This window comes from Eleutherodactylus coqui, chromosome 2 (assembly GCF_035609145.1).
Source record: "Eleutherodactylus coqui strain aEleCoq1 chromosome 2, aEleCoq1.hap1, whole genome shotgun sequence".
NCBI classification, from domain to species: domain Eukaryota; kingdom Metazoa; phylum Chordata; class Amphibia; order Anura; family Eleutherodactylidae; genus Eleutherodactylus; species Eleutherodactylus coqui.
The window spans coordinates 241,108,349-241,125,545 of NC_089838.1; the positions used below are offsets into that span (position 1 = coordinate 241,108,349).

The window sequence follows — 17,197 nt, forward strand, 5'->3', positions numbered from 1 at the left end:
AAATCCCCAAGTCCTTTTCCATGTCAGTGTTTCCCATTTCCCTCACCTCAAACTGATCACAACCTTTATGTAGATAGTAGTTAACTATCTGGCCTGTCTGGCTCTACATGCATTACTAACATTTAAATCCCCTCTTATGAATGCTCACTGTACAGATTTGCAAACAGTGATTTAATCAGTTTGATCTTTACCATATTCAAATATACAATACATAAAATGAACATGAAGAAAACATGTTTAAAACAAGTAAATTTGACATTTATTTGTCATAAAAGTCCAGCAATTAAAACTATGTACAAGTAAACACATGCAAACAGTGGGAGAACCACACAAACATTGAAAACTATCTAAAACACAGTATGCACAATGCAAGAAGAGCAGCAAAAATAAAGGAGCTGATAAAAAGGATAAGAGAGAAGTGTGGTCTTCTTAACTTGGAGCATAATCGTGTTTGTATTGTGGGTGGCTATTGTAACCAACTTTCTCCCCGTGGATGAGACTCTGAATGACCCACTCGGCAGAAATAACAGGCAGGTCCAAGGCTTGGGCACACTTTAAGATGGATTCTGGACATGATCGATCTGTGAGCACTACATCAAACACACCCAGAGCAACATCTGAAAAAGAGAGTGCATTACATTGCTATTGTATGTATGGGTTCACACTGTACTGACTGCCACATAAAGGGGGTTTTAAAACTTTTTTTTTTACTCAAGCAGAAGTTTGCCAAAGATTTAATGTAATTGTATATAGTAGCGGAGCTTTAGTAACACGTTCACATGCTATGCACCAGATTCACCAACAGAGCAACCTGTTGCATAGCATTTACCAACCTAGTGTCTTCGGTCATGTATCCAAGTAGCTGAAAATATATTGTACTAGGGCAGAAGAGAGAAATCTGCATTGTGCTCACATGACTGGCTCTGTCCTACAGATTTAGCACTGTTTAACTTGACACTTACCATGTGGCTTAAACACATGGGAGCTACAAAACGTATTTGCTATTGTGCGTAAGTTTAAAAAAAAAACCATGAAGCTAGGTCCTGCTCTATCTTTTCTCGCACGTAGAAAAAGTACATGCGAGAAAGATACGGCAAGGCCTATCTTTTCTCATGCGTAGTAATATTGCAGAAGAATCACGCTAGTTATAAAAGCCTATTGAAATCAATTGCTTCATTACTTTTTGCAGCCATCTGAAGAAGCCCTTAAAACTGTGCTACAGAACTTTTTTCATGCCTTTTCAATATAGCTGCAGTTGTATTAAGATACACTATGCTAACAAAAGTATTGGGACCCCCAGCAAACCTATCCTGTGTAGAGAAGGGGATACTCAAATCAGATGTATAAGCATTTGGTATACAGGCATATCCCAGTACAGAAACCATGAAAACGCCACGAGGTGTAGAACAGGGTAAGATGGCGGGATGTCACCTGAGAATCAATTAGTATGAGACATCACAGCACTTTTGGACCTTCCAACTGTTGGCAATGCTATTTGGAAATGGAAAGCATCTGCTGTAGATGCAGTGCAGTAAAGTTCAATAAGACTTCGTAAATTGATAGAACGTGGACAACAAAGCCTTCTACGAGCTGTGAAGACATCGCACAACTGCATTGTCCCGATTGAAGTTTGGAGGAGGTTCTGTTATGGTGTAGTGGTAGGAGGAGAGGGGTTTCTGCTCTGAAGGCCTAGGGCCATTGATTATAGTGAAGTCCACCCTAAACACCAATAGGTATGGAGACATTCTGGGAAATATGGCATTACACACTATGTGCCAATACTTTCTTACAGCTCGGCTTCGTGTCTCTATCAACATGACCGAGCACCATGTCATACAGCAGGTAGTGTTGAGATTTTGTTTGGGGAGCAAAACGCATGCAAACTTTATTGGCCAGCCCAAAGTCTGGGTCTCAAACCCATCCGAGTAATCTTTTGGATGAACTTCAATGTCATAGCTGTGCACACCTATCATCCCCCGCATCACTGTCTGTCGCTCTCCTTGAGGAATGGAAGCAAATCCCACCCCACATCTTAAGGAATTTGGTGGAAAGCATTCCTTGTAGGGTAACTGCAGTCATTGATGTCAAAAGGTAGCCCTACATCATACTGAAAAATGTAAATAAAATCAAATTTCATCACCTATAGGCTAATGCCCACGGTCGGATTTCTGCGGCATTTCATGCGTCAGAATTCCGCGGCGTTATCCCGCAGCTATTTGGTTCTATTCAACCTAATAGCTTTCTGCATTTCAATGTTCACGTTGCAAAATTCCGCAGCATGAAAGAAAGCGCGGCATGCTCTAATTGCCGCTGGGAAAACGCGCTGCCGGTTTCCATTGTAGTCAATGGAAGCAGTCTGTCACACGATACTTCCATTGTGAGCACAGCGGAAGTATCGCGTGGTTACACATCACCGCCGGCCACGTCATCCCCCACTACCGGTGCGTCATGCGCTGCACTATGCATGAGCACCGGCTCGCCAGACGGGACTCGCATGGCGGATTCGGATAGGCGAGTATGGTGTCATTGGAGGGCGAAGCGTCGGACTCTGCTGCGATATTCCGCTGCCGGAATCCGACACGGCTGTGGGCATGAAGCCTATGAATGCCCCAATACTTTTGTCAACATAGTGTACTTGTTGTGTGTGGCATGTTATCAGTGTTGGGCTAAACTTTGCTACATCACGGCTATGCACAGTACATTTGGCACTCTTAGGAGTAGTTACAGATCTACTGGAGGATACATTCATGTAGTGGCTGTATGGAATTCTCTGTAATGACCCAGCTAAGTGTGGGCTGACCTATGGCCAGATAAGATTTTTTGCCTTTTTGTTGCTTTCACTTATCACATTATATACTGTAAATGGCAATATTTTATAGTAGCTCCAGCACATCTCTATTAAAATGAACGTTTAAATTGCAACTCACGACCGAGAGATTTCTTAAGATTAGAAATTATAGTTTTTGGGCTGGAAAACACTTAACACATGCAAGTTAACCAGTCTGAGAAGAGGAGTTATCGCTGTCAGTGCAGTCCAAAGTAAGGGCGGACACATCTGTATTGTTATAAGCTAATGAACAAAACTGGGATTAAAGGAGATGTCCCGAGGCAGCAAGTGGGTCTATACACTTCTGTATGGCCATAATAATGCACTTTGTAATGTACATTGTGCATTAATTATGAGCCATACAGAAGTTATAAAAAGTTTTATACTTACCTGCTCCGTTGCTGGCGTCCTCGTCTCCATGGTGCCGACTAATTTTCGCCCTCCGATGGCCAAATTAGCCGCGCTTGCGCAGTCCGGGTCTTCTCCTCTTCTCTATGGGGCTCCGTGTAGCTCCGCCCCGTCACGTGCCGATTCCAGCCAATCAGGAGGCTGGAATCGGCAATGGACCGCACAGAAGCCCTGCGGTCCATGAAGACAGAGGATCCCGGCGGCCATCTTCAGCAGGTGAGTATGAAGACGCCGGACCGCCGGGATTCAGGTAAGCGCTGTGCGGGTGGTTTTTTTAACCCCTGCATCGGGGTTGTCTCGCGCCGAACGGGGGGGGGGGGGGGGGGGGGGTTAAAAAAAAAAAACCCGTTTCGGCGCGGGACATCTCCTTTAAGGGACTCCAATTCGTCATGAAACCAACTGAATACACTTTAAGGACATGCTAGTAAAACCCTTGACAGACTGCAATTCACAACACAAACACTGGGTGGCGACACAAGATAGACATCTCATGACAAAATTGTAAAATTTTATCTCTTTTCCTTTTTAAAGGCTGTGGAAACATTTGTGGATGAAAAAACACATATCTTACTAAGAAAAAAATGCTGCACTTATCTCTATTTTGCATTACTTTTCCTTCTCATGCATTTAGAAAGCATCATACTTTATTTGCAGGCTCTCCTACATTCAGGTTTTCAGGCACTGATCAGCTGGTATCTCTTATGAATGTGCACATGCTCAACTCTCTCTCCCCTCTTTCAGAGGCTGTGTAACATAACCACACCCACTCAGTACTACACAGCTATCTCTCATCCTCTCTGAGTAGCTGCTGGTCTATTCCCCCTCATTGCTGAGGAGAGCATAAACTTCATCATGAATGAATTCCAGTCCTCTGTAATAATAGCTTTCTCTGCTCTTTGTCCTCCTGATCTCCTTCACCAGACCTGGCCCGGTCATACAGTCCTCTCTAATAGGTCAGTGGAAAGGCACTGAATGCAGGTTCATTACAAGGATGCAGACTAGGTGAGGAGCGAGTCAGTTTACCCTGACTGACAAAATTTGCTAAGATTTCAGTCCTCCAGACTGCAGTGTTTTAAAAAAAATAATACAAGCATAGAAATCAATAGATCTGAAATTTTTAATGAAAACCAATTACAAAAAGTCTTCATTTTCAAAAACACATTTTTTTTGTTTTAATTAAAGTGCAAAAGCTGTCCATAGCCTTTAAATAGTTGGTCATCTTACACCCCATATATCAGGGTTTGAGTAGCCAAGAGGAAACAGTACACACATTTGTAGGCTGCTTCTCAAACTTGTTAATTGGTACTGTTAGGAGGCAGCTTTCATCTAAAAGCAGATTGGGACTCGGAAGTAGATTAGCAGTGCAGCAACAAATAGAAAATGTCTTTTGATTAGTGACAACAAAATGTCGTCATACACATGAGAGATTTTTTTTCCTGTGTAGCACCGCGATGCGAGAAACAAATCATGTCATGTTCTACCTAGCTGCGTGATCTTGCATCACAGTTTCATTGTTTTTAATGGAACCAGGAGCAGTAGCGCCAGCCCCATTCAAGACAATGTGAGAACTCCGCGATCCTCTGTCACAGCCGTGGCGGGAGATTCCCTGCATCCCCGAAGTGATGCGAGGTGGTTTTTACATGAAAAGGCCTCGCATCCACGGGGGCTTTCACATGGATGGCTTGGGCGATATCGGGCTGTTATTCACGGCCTGATATCACCCTCGCCCGTCTGAAGTTAGCCTTACTGCAGGTCTCTTGGAACTATGAACTTCATTAAGAATCTATGATGCTGAAGAGTGGCCAAATTCACTACACATCCATGTAACTGTGCCAGAGTACCTGAATGCTATAGCAATACACACCTTTGTCAACATCTGTAGAGTTGTGTTGTTTTGCAGATGCTGCCCCTCCGGTCATTACAACTTCTGTCCACATTTCCAAAAAGTTTTCTTGCTGGTCTGACACCACGAGAAAGCGCAAACCATCAAAAGGTTGCTTGGAGTCATGCCTGTGGAATTCAAACATACCCATGAAATAACACCCTAAGAGGAGCGGCCACAGGACATGACACACCTGAAACCTTTTACCATTCCAAAATCCTGTCCTCCTGAAGGCTGTACCCAGCGGGGAGACGATAGTTGTGGAAATTCTGCAGCTCATTAGAATGACAACTGTCATGCACCCAGATGTGAGACACACAGGGGATCCCACGGGCAAGGCACAGGAAATACTTCTTGGTCCGGCAGTGCTGCTCCGCAATCAGCAAACATTTTTTTCCTGTTTTACTCTATGGGGGAGATTAAAGTTATATAATTACTATCTACATACTGCATGTGTCACAGCTGGACTTCTCAAACTTTTCAACTTGGACTTTTATTTTCTTCTGAAGCCACAATAACATTAAAATAAGCAAGAAGGAATGAGCTATGCTGCTAAATCAAATATTGTAATAAATAGAAGGCTCCTACATGCTGTGGTGGTATTTTCCATCACTTATATAACATTTAAGCAGCATGTTTTACTACTGCACCAATAAAATCCTTCTAGTTGTGTGACTGAGGGATAACAGGACTTAAGACTTTCTAGTGACCTTCTTGGGTCCCAGTGCTTAGGAGGCTCTCTATACATGCTGCAATGTCATGCACAGGACCACGTGGTGAACTACTAGTGATGTTAGCGATTGATTAACATTTAACAAGTTATCTTTAGCAATTAACTCTAAGGGCTCATTCCAATGCACATGTTCTACCGCCGTGTGAGACGGCTATCGCTGTGTATGGCAGCGATTGTGCACTGTGCAGTGTGACTACATTTTATTTTATTTTATTTTTAATTCCCCAGTCTTTAATTCAGTCTTATATTGTGTATTCAATATCACACATGCAATGTATTGCATATGGACAGCGCTGAATCTGCAACCCATAGAGAACAATAGGGCTGAAATACACATTATGTTCTGTGTGCATATTACACACAATGAATATTTGCAAGTGTGAATTGATCAATAAAAAACAATGCACTTTCATTGACTCCATTCACTGCATATTATGCGGGGAGAATACGTTCATTGGAATGAGCCCTAAGAAAGCACCACACATCAAATGAACTAGTGCAAAAAAAGGAAAGTCGCCGCTCAGTTTTTCTCTCAGCAGAGATGTTGCCCTTACCAGCGCTTCACTGAAGCTGCCCAAGATTTCACCACCCCCGGCCCGGATTTGTGCCTCTCTGTACTGTCTGTTGTAAGGTTTGCTCTCCACGTATTCTGCAATGGGAAGACAGATACTTCACTTATAATTTCATTGGAATCTAGGAAATAACTCAAGATTTTCCCTACCGGTTGCCTTATAATTATAAGTGGCAAGACACATTGATTTTCACAGCCATGATGCTTACCTTCCTCCTCCTCACTGCTGATTTCCAGTGATTTCTGGTGATTGTTGAGCTTATCACACGATGTGGCCGACGTAAGTAAGACAGAATAGCCTGTGAATAACAGCTTGTTCTGTGGTAAAGGGCCATGTGAATCCTCGAGTGTTGCCTGGTCACTGGTATCTCCACTTTCATTGGGACTCAGAAATTCTTCTTTTGCAGCACCTTTAAAGCACAAATTCAGACTAAAACACTGAACGATATATGGATGTGGATAACCATTTACACATCTGCAGTACAAACCTAATAGTATCAACATTATTAGCTCCAAAATGTAAATATATGAGAAGAGCAACTTTGAAAATTGTAGATGTTTCTGCTAATAAAAAACATAATAAATTTGGCAAAGATCTGCTGAGGTTGGCTGCAAACAGAAGTGTATGGTATGATTAGACAATCATCAGCCATTTGTATAATACATTGCGGGAAGGTGGGGGGAGGGGGTCTGATCAGGTGACAGATGGAGTTTTTAAGGAGTTAAAAGAGTAATCCCATCTCGGGAATCCTATTCTAATATGTTGGAAATCATAAAACAATGCCCTCACACATAAGAGGTTTATTTCCAAAGTGCTCCATTCTGCAGATATTGATTCCTCTGTCCTCCGTTTCTCTAGCAACAAGCAATAAACAACCAGACCACCTCTTCTATGCAAAGAAATAGAGCACACTAGTAGCTGGAGACCAGGCCGAAAGCTAGTCTTCACGTGCGACTGATAAGAAATGCGCAAGTGCTGGCGTCCACTGCCATTTCTTTCCATAAGAAAGGTGGTCTGTTTTCTTTACAACAAGCAGTAAATGAGAGGAATCAATATCTGCAGAATGGAGCATTTTGGAACTGAACATCTTATGGGTAAACACATTGTTTTGCGATTTCGAACACACTGAAATAGGATTCCCAAGATAGGAATACCCCTTTAAGGAAAGGCTGTTCAGGCAATTTTGTTGAAACAATGCTGTTTCTATTACAGAACTTTATCAGAGATGACCGAGTGGCAACGATGCAAACCAGACGGGCTGCAGTCCAATTTTATTAGGTTTATTGTTTTTTTGTTTTTTTTAATTAAAGTGTTTTTTATTAAACTTTTTTCACCTTTTACATATTATTAAAACATTTCTTACATAACTTTGGTTTCCCCCCCTTCCCTCCCCCCTCCCCCTCTCCCTCCCCCCCTAAGATCTCTCTCTCAATGTTCAGTTCTTTGGGTAAACTGTCTCTAATTAAACAATGTGCTTTATCGTAGCCAATAGTAACAGTTCTTGTATTGCTTGTTTGTTTTCTTCTTTGGTCTTTTTGTTGCTTGTCCTCTTGCTGTTTTCTTTTACTGGTTCAGGGGTATTTTTTTGTTACATACCCGCACGGGGCGGCGCCATATCCTTTGCCCCTTGTCTGGTCTCTCTCTCTCCCATCCCTCCCTTCCCATCCTATCTCGTTGATCCTTACCGCTTTATTTTATTATGTAGCGAGTCTGTAAGTTATTCTACATTTCCTAATAAACTCTGTATATATCAATTACATGCTTTGTTATGTCCTATTAGATCCTCGGTTTACTGGTGCTTCCCCACACGGCTCACCACTCCACTTATGCATTTGGTCCAGCACTGTTACTCTGGGCGTGTATCCATCTCAGCCAAATGTCCTGGTATTTTTGGCTGACCTTGCGCTTAGTGTATATGCTCCTTTCCCACGGTAAAATTTGGTTGACCTTGTTTTTGAATTCTCCCAGCGTGGGTGGTTCTTCATCCAACCAACGTTGGGCTATTGTTTTTCTGGCTATATACAGTAGTCTAGCTACCGCTAGTTTTTCATGGTCATCCAACGCTAGGTCTTGTATGTATCCCAGAATGCACACGTATGGTGTAAAGTCCATACGTATGCCAAATGCTGCGTTTATTGCATTTCTTATTCCCACCCAATATCTATGCAATTTCGGACAACGCCATATCATGTGGATTAGGTCCGCCGTGTGGGTTTTGCACCTTACACATATCGGGGAGGTTCTCATTCCTATATTGTGTAAGAAGGCCGGGGTGCGGTACACTCTGTGTATTAGGAATATTTGTGAGACTCTGTGTGACTCACTCAGAGATAGTTTAGGTGTCATTTGCAGTATTTCCTCCCAGTGCGACTCCTCAATGGGCCCTATGTCTGCTTCCCATTTTGCTTTTGTTAGTATCGGGTTTCGTGCATTAACCGTGTCCTGTATGTGGGAATATAGTACAGATATTTTCCCTGTTGTGGTGGTGGCTTTTCCTATTATGTCCGCTACTATATTAGTTGTCACTGCTATTTCTGTCGAGTTTTTTTCCGCTTGTATAGCGTGTCTAAGCTGCAAATATTTGTAAAACAGATATTTTTGGTATAACTTACCGTAAAATCTCTTTCTCGTCGCGTTCATTGGGGGCCACAGCCTAGACCATGGGATATAGCCACTGCCCTAGGAGGCGACACTAAGCAAAAAAGTGTTAGCTCCTCCCTACCTGGCTATATCCCCCCTGCAGGCACTCAGCTAATTAGTCTGTCTGCAAGCAGTAGGAAGCCAGTGGGAGTCAAATTATACATATTATGTTTTATACATACCAAAACGAACTCTTTGGCACAATTTTCTGCCGAACCATGACCGAAGAACAGAAAGTTCCAGCAACCGCCTAAATAAATAAGGGGTGGGTGCTGTGGCCCCCAATGAACGCGACGAGAAAGAGATTTTACGGTAAGTTATACCAAAAATATCTGTTTCTCGTCCGTATCATTGGGGGCCACAGCCTAGACCATGGGACGTCCACAAGCAGTCCCGAAAACAATATATTGGGTGGGCATTCAAAGTTCGGCTGTGCGGTCAACGACCGCCGCCTGCAAGATCTTCCGGCCAAGAGCGGCGTCAGATGATGCAGCTGTGTGGACCTTATAAGATTTTGAGAACATATGTAAGGAAGTCCAGGTGGCTGCCTTACCCTCCTGAAGGGCTGAGGCTCCGTGACGGACTGCCCGGTAAGCCCCTACCGCCCGTGTGGAGTGGGCCGTAACCCGAAATGGCGGCGAGCGCCCTGAGGTGCGATATGTCTCTGTTATCAGGGACCCTATCCATTTGGGTAGGGTGACTTGAGGCTGCCAAGCCCCTTCGGGTCCCCTCCGGAATAACGAAGAGGGTGTCGGTCCTACGAAGCGCCTTTGTACTTTTCACATAGATCCTCAGCGCCCTTACTATGTCCAGGTGGTGCAGCATTTTTTCCTCTTTGTGTACTGGATCTGGACAAAGAGAAGGCAAGACAATTTTCTTCATTAGTATGAAACTGTGATACCACCCTTGGTAGAAACTTGGGTGATGGCCTCAGCACCACTTTGTCCTGGTGGACGGTCATATATGGCGCCTGCATAGCCAAAGCCGCCAGCTCCGAGACCCTACGGATTGCCGTAATGGCGACGAGGAATACCATCTTCCAGGTCAGTAGTCGCATAGGAATCTCCTTCAGCTGCTCGAACGGCTGGCCCGTCATAGTGTCTAACACGAAATTAAGGTCCCAAGTTTGGACCGGGGGTTTAAACGGGGGTGTCGTATGGGCGACTCCTTGCAGGAATGTACGTACTGCCATCCTCTTTGCGATTGGTTTTTGGAACAGCACCGTTAATGCCGACACCTGTCCCCTTAACGAGCCTACCCTCAATCCTACCTCGAGGCCTGATTGTAAGGATGCAAGAATTCTGGCCACCGACAATTGCATCGGTTGTACCCGCCCCTCCTCACACAGGTGAAGAAGCGCTTCTCAGACTCTATAATAAACTGCCGATGAGGCTGGTTTTCTGACCCGTATCATAGTCTGGATAACCTTCTCCGAATAACCTTTCCTCCTCCACACCTCGGTCTCAACGGCCAAGCCGTCAAATGTAGAGACTTGGAATTTGGGTGTAGAAAAAAAGGCCCCTGGGATAGCAGGTCTCTTTGCTCTGGAGGATGCCACGGTGTGTCGAACAGTATTTCTATGATGGTCGCGTACCAGCTTCTTCTTGGCCAGTCTGGTGCTATTAATACTGCTGATCATCCTTCCTGCTTGATTTTCCCTAGGATCCTCGGTATGAGAGAAACGGGTGGAAATACGTATAGGAGCTTGTACTCCTCCCACGAAATGGTTAGCGCATTCGTTGCCGCTGCTTGTGGATCCCGTGCTCGGGACATAAATGGGCGTAGCCTGTAATTTAGTCGGGACGCCCTGAGGTGCACGTCTGGCGTGCCCCACTTCCGGCATATCGTCCGAAATACTTCTGGGTGCAGCCCCCAATCGCCGGGATCCACTGTTTCTCGGCTTAGGTAATTCGCCACCCAGTTTTCTCTATTCCGGGAATGTAGACTGCGGAAATCGAGCTCAGATGCTTCTCCGCCCACGTTAGTATGCCTGCTGCCTCGCTCATTACCGACACGCTCCGTGTTCCTCCTTGTCGGTTGACATAGGCCACCGCTATGGTGTTGTCCATCTGAATACGTACATTTTTTCTTGAGATTGGGCCCGAAGTGTCGGAGAGTCAAGTAGATGGCCCGCAACTCTAGGATGTTTATATGTAGCCTTGTCTCTTTTTGAGACCACACTCCTTGAACAGACTGATCCCCTAGTGTTCCGCCCCAACCTGAAAGGCTGGCGTCCGTCGTCACTACTGTCCAGCGACTTGTGCCCAAAGGCCATCCCGCCTGAAGCCTCCCAGGTTCCAGCCACCACTTCAGTGACCTTTGGCCTTGAGGGGTTATCTGGATTCGCTGTTCCAGGGTCATCCGGAACCCATTCCGGCGTGACAATATCAAGTGTTGTAGTTTCCTTGACTGGAAACTGGGCGAACGGAACCGCCTCGAATGCTGCCACCATCTGGCCCAGGATAGCCATGCAGTGTCTGAGGGTTAACGGTTTCCCCTGTGTTAGGGACCGGACCCCCTGCCGGAGCTTGTCTACCTTTGCTTGAGGTAGCCGGACCTGGTGCTGGCTGGTATCGAATATCATGCCCAAAACTCCAAGTGTTGTGTCGGTATTAGGCATGATTTTTCGCGGTTCACTATCCAGCCGAATTCTTCTAGAATCTTCCTCGTGACGTGTACGCTGTTGCCGTCCCACGACGGTGCCTTTATTAGTATATCGTCCAGGTATGGAATGGCTGATATACCTTCCGCATGGAGTGGCGCCATCACTGCTGCTAGTACCTTCGTAAAGACCCTTGGAGAGGTAGACAGGCCGAATGGCAGCGCCGTAAACTGAAAAAACCTTCCCTGTGTTTCGAAACGAAGGAATTTTTTATGCGTTTCCCGAATCGGGATATGGAGATAAGCGTCCTTGATATCTATTGAGGACAGAAATTCGCCCGGTTGCATGGAGGTTATCACGGACTTGATTGACTCTATCCGGAAATGTTTTGTTCTGATGAATTGGCTCAACCTCCTTAAATCCAGCACCGGCCTCACTCTGCCGTCCTTTTTGGGTACAAGAAAAAGATTCAAATAGAACCCTTGCCTCTCTTGTGCCTCCGGTATCGGTTTCACAACCCCCTGTGCCAGAAGGTTCCACACTGCCTGCTGTAGGTTGGCTACTCCTTCCAGGGTGGTAGGCACTCTGGACCTGCAGAACGAATTCCGTGGGGGAGTCGTGAATTCGATTGCGTAACCGGATGTCACAATTTCCTGCACCCACTTGTTACTCACGCGCCTCCCCTATGTCTCTCGCAATTGGGAGAGCCTGCCCCCCCCCCCACTCTGGTGACACTGGGTGGGGGCAGCATCTCGTGCCGCGCTCTTTTGATCCCGCTGTTTTAGATATTCCGGGTCGGGATCGCCATGTTTGCCTTGTTTTGAAAGAGGGGCCCCTCTTTGCGTCTGTCGGGGTTCTTGTAGACTGGGACCACTGCCCTGACCCTGGGTGGGATGAAAAAAACGCCGAAAGGATCTAAAAGAAAGAACGGTTTCCTTTTTAGTGGAACCTTCTCCTTTCTTGCCGGCATTTGTGGTAACGACGTGCTCTTGCCGCCTGTAGCGCCCTTTACCATGTCATCTAGTTTAGGTCCAAACAGCCTGCTTCCTTCGAATGGCCATTTTGTTAGGGCCATCTTGGATGCTGTATCTGCTGACCAGCTTTTTTTTTTTTTTTTTTTTTTTTTTTCAGCCAGAGAGTTCTCCTTGCCGTCACCGATGCGGCGGATGGCCGGGCACCGAACTTGGCTGCGCCTAGCTCTGCTGTGCATACAAATTTGTTTGCCTGTATGACGTTGTTTGTCAGTTCGAGCAACTCATTTGGTGGAGCGCCTGCTACACTGTCTCTCCGTAGCTGCTTGGCCCAGGCTATGGATGCCTTGCTGACCCATGCGGTCGCAAAATTCGGCTGTAAGGCGGTGCCTGTGGCTTAAAACACGGTTTTACCCACGCATCCAGCTTCCTGTCTTGAGGATTAGCCAGCATTGCTACCTTGGCTGTTGGCAGTGCTGTGCTTCTAGACAGTCACGACACTGGCGAGTCAACTACCGGAGGTACCGCCCAACCCCTTTTTCAGGCCCCCTGGGAATGGGTATATACTTTCCCAAGTCTTCCCGGGTTGCCTAAATTTCTTATCCGGGTTCTGCCATCCCTTATTAAGAACCTCCGAAAAATCCGGATGGTCTGGGAAGACCTGTCGTGATCTCCTTCTGCCGTCTAAATGACACCGCGGAAGGAGGCGTCTGGACTGTTTCCTCCATTACTTGGAGGGTTTCCCTTATGGATATTACCAGGCCGTACATTAGGCTGGCTAGGCGCGACACCTGTTCCTCGTCTAGTTCCAAAACTGACGAGCCTGCAGAGTGGTCGTAGTCTTCAGACCCACTGCCCTTGCCTGCCGTTTGGGCCGTGTCCTGGGGCGCCCATGAGCAAGATGCTCGAGGGGACTCATCGCGAGCCCGGGCTGGTCTCGCAGAATACCGGGACCGTGAAAAAAATGCCTTGATCTATGATAAGCATGCACGGACTCCCTGGACCATGAGAGCCATGAGAGTCCCTGGATCGTCTGGACTTTGAGGGTCCAGACGACCTCCCGGTGTGGCGCGCTCTATGGGGAGTGTCCTCGCTGCTAAGGGACCTCTTCCTTTTGTGTGCCCTCTCTCGTGCATATTCCGAGGAGGACGCGTCTGAGCTGGGCTCTAACCGGCGTAACATTGCCGCAGAGGATATGGCCAAGCCAGAAAAACGGCAGCGGCCAGGGACCTCGCCCGTTGGGGTTCGGGCCCTGGCTCCACAGGGGCGGCGGGGGGCACCGGGGACCCTGGGCTGCGCGCACCGCGGCACATCTAGTGCAGCGGGGGTCGACTTGACCGCAAGCGAACTTACCGCTGAGGTAGTGCAAGCGTAATGCTTCACCCTCCCCTTGGCCGAGCTGGAACCCTCTGATCTAGGGTCAGACATGGCAACAGAAAACAATTCCCAGGTAGCGGGAAAGCTGAGTACCGTTACAGGAATGCCTGCAGGGGGGATGGGGAGGGCGAGGGGAGAACACCGCAAAGTGCTGCCTTGGGCAGGGCTTACCCGGTCTAGCATCTGTTTCTGCGGTTCCCCCGGTCCAGCTGGAGCCTCTGGTCCTGACGCTTGGATGCTGTCGGAAGTCGACGCTGGTGTACCATACGATCTCGCGGCGTTGGTGACCCGGCAGGTGCTGTGGCAGGGACTGCTGCGGAGTTGCTACTGCTGCTGGTGCCCGAGACAGGAGGTGCTGCTGCTGTCCGGGTGCTTTCTCCGTTGCAGAAGGAAACTGCAGAGGGAAACTGCAGGACTGCAGGGCTGAACGGCTGGAAGGCTGCTGTGTGCTTCAGGCGAGCTGCAGGTGCTGGGCTCAGAGGTGTAGACCAATGAAGTGTCCCAGAGCGTGGCCATTCCTCTGTCCGGCGGTCTTTTTACACTCACCCCGGTCGGAGGGGGCGTGGCCTGCCCCGGAAGCGTCCCCGCGACCCGGAAGTGACGCTTTCCGGCCGTGACGACGGCGCTCCGCCCCCCGGAGCGCCGTGCCCGGAGGTGGCCTGCCGGCCGGCGTCCCGGCGTCCTGCGACACGCAAGCTTCTATCCCTGGCCGGGAGAGCTGCCGCTGCCGCCGCCTTTGCTGCTGCTATCGCCGCTGCCGTCGCCGCTGCCGCTGCCCCCGCCGTTGCCACCGCCGACGTCCTGATGCTCCTTAAGGTATGTGTTCAAAGCTTGGCTGTGCGGTCTGTCCGTATGGCGCCGGAATGCTCCATAGTCCCAAGCGGGGGTGTCTTTGTCCTGGGAGCCACAGCCTGCCCTTGCGTCGACTACTCCAGCAGTGCTGCCCCCTACGCGTCACCGTCAGACAGTGCGCTACTCCAGGGAGGGGGAGCCCTATGGCTGGCGGGTAACCGACTCAGATGCGCATTGCATGGTCGGGCCCCTTTTTCTTCTCTGGGTGAGACGCCGCAGTAGTGGTGGAGACACCCCCTGCCTGCGTCTCCCCCGGGAGGCCAGTAGAGCCAGGGAAAAGCCCCGACTCCCCGGATTCCCGCGAATAGCTCTTTCCATGTCTGCCTCCTAGCAGACACTAAGCTAAAGACTAATTAGCTGAGTGCCTGCAGGGGGGATATAGCCAGGTAGGGAGGAGCTAACACTTTTTTGCTTAGTGTCGCCTCCTAGGGCAGTGGCTATATCCCATGGTCTAGGCTGTGGCCCCCAATGATACGGACGAGAAAGTCACTATTGGGGATGCTGTAATTCTGTCTTATCTGCTCGAGGGTTTTTAGTTCCCCCCCCTCCAGTATCTGATCCATTCTCCTGACTCCCCTGTCTTTCCACCCTTGGAAGCCTCTTAGCTTGTTGATTTCTGGCAGGTGTGGGTTATTCCATATGGGGGTATGCTGGGTGCAGCTTTTTATATTGAACATATTTCTGGTCTTCCACCATATTTTATGTGTCATTGTTAGTGTGGGGGCGCTTTGACCGTTTTTTTTAAACGCTCCACGTTCCAGGGTTTCGAGCAGGTGTGACCCCCTGAAAAAAATTTTAAGAATTCTAAAACTAGCGTCGTGTGTTTCTTCTGTCTCCCATCCCCTGAGATGCTGCAGCTGTGAGGCCACGAAATACGAGAACGGGTTGGGCAAAGCTAGTCCTCCCTTTTCTTTTGAGTTGCATAATAGTTCCAATTTTATCCTGGGTGTCTTCCCTCCCCATATGAGCTCTCTAAATAATCCCTTGACCTTGTGGAAGAATTTTTGTGTTATCCAGTGTGGGGAATTGTGTATTAGATATAGCAGTTGGGGCATCCATATCATTTTTATTAGATTCACTCTTCCTATGATTGACATGGGTAGTTTCCGCCATATGTGAAGTTTTTGTTTCCATTTTTCCATAAGTGGTTCTAGGTTTATTTTCCCGTATTCGCTGACGTTTTTCGTAATTTTAACTCCCAGGTATTTAATTATTGGGGTGCATTTCAGGGTTAGTTCTCTATTAGCAATTTGCATACCTGGAGTATCTACCGGTAGTATTTCGGATTTCGTCCAATTGATGGTGAGTCCTGAGAAGGCTCCGAATTCTTTTATTGCTAGCATCGCGGTTTCCAAGGATTTTTCCCCATCCCCTAAGAATAATAACATGTCATCCGCATATAGAGCGATTTTTTCCTCTATATTTCCTCTTCTGAATCCCACTATTTCCTGATGTGCTCGAATTTTGCATGCCAGGGGCTCTATTGCAAGCGCAAACAGCAGTGGCGATAGTGGGCACCCTTGCCTTGTCCCTCTATGTAGTGGGAAGGCTTCTGATGACCCCCCGTTAATGGTCACATCCGCCTCCGCTCCAGCATATAGAAGTTTCACCCGTTGCACAAATATTGGGCCACAGCCCATTTTTTCTAAAACCTTCCACAAGTATTGCCACTCGACGCTATCGAACGCCTTGGCCGCGTCTAATGAGCATATGGTTCTATCTCCGGTGTTATCTACGGGTATTTGTAGGTTTAGAAATACCCTACGGATATTCGTTGCCGTTGATCTTGCTGGTATAAATCCACTCTGGTCTGGGTGCACCAGTGTGGATGCCACTTGTGATAGCCGCTTTGCCAGAACTTTTGCTATAATTTTGACGTCCGCGTTTAACAGCGATATTGGTCTATACGAATCCATCGACAGGGGGTCTTTTTCTGGTTTTAGCAGAATTATTATTTTTGCTTTTCGCATTGTTTGTGGCAGTTCCCCTTCCTTCTCCGCCCCCACCCATGTCTCTAGAAGTTGTGGTAGTAAGGTGTCTGCGTGTTGTTTATAAAATTCTATTGGGAAACCATCCTCCCCTGGGGCCTTGTTATTTTGCATGTCTTTTACCGCCTCCTGCATCTCCTCCAAGTCTATTGGTGCATCAAGGAACTCTCTCTGTTCCTCTGACAATTTACGTGTTCCTATGTCCGCTAAGTATTCCTCGATTTGTTCCCCCGTTTTTTCCAGTTTCGAGGAGTACAAAGAGGAGTAGAATTCACGTGCAGTCTCTCTTATGGCTGTTGTATCCCTGACAATCTCGCCTTGTGTGTCTTTTAATTCAATGATATA

General features: G+C 47.3%; 1 protein-coding gene across 8 annotated transcripts in view; it reads right to left on the reverse strand.

Moving 5' to 3' along the window:
* Positions 1–236: 236 nt before the first annotated feature.
* TP53BP1 (tumor protein p53 binding protein 1) overlaps positions 237–17,197 on the reverse strand; it is a 99,223-nt gene continuing 82,262 nt past the window's right edge. For all 8 annotated transcript variants that reach the window (XM_066592696.1, XM_066592702.1, XM_066592698.1 and 5 more), the window contains 5 exons: positions 6,631–6,831; positions 6,405–6,499; positions 5,325–5,524; positions 5,100–5,245; positions 237–617 (listed from right to left, as the gene is read on the reverse strand). In XM_066592696.1, the coding sequence (XP_066448793.1) occupies positions 430–617; positions 5,100–5,245; positions 5,325–5,524; positions 6,405–6,499; positions 6,631–6,831 (830 nt within the window). In that variant the 3' untranslated portion in view covers positions 237–429. The remainder of the gene's footprint in view (positions 618–5,099; positions 5,246–5,324; positions 5,525–6,404; positions 6,500–6,630; positions 6,832–17,197) is intronic.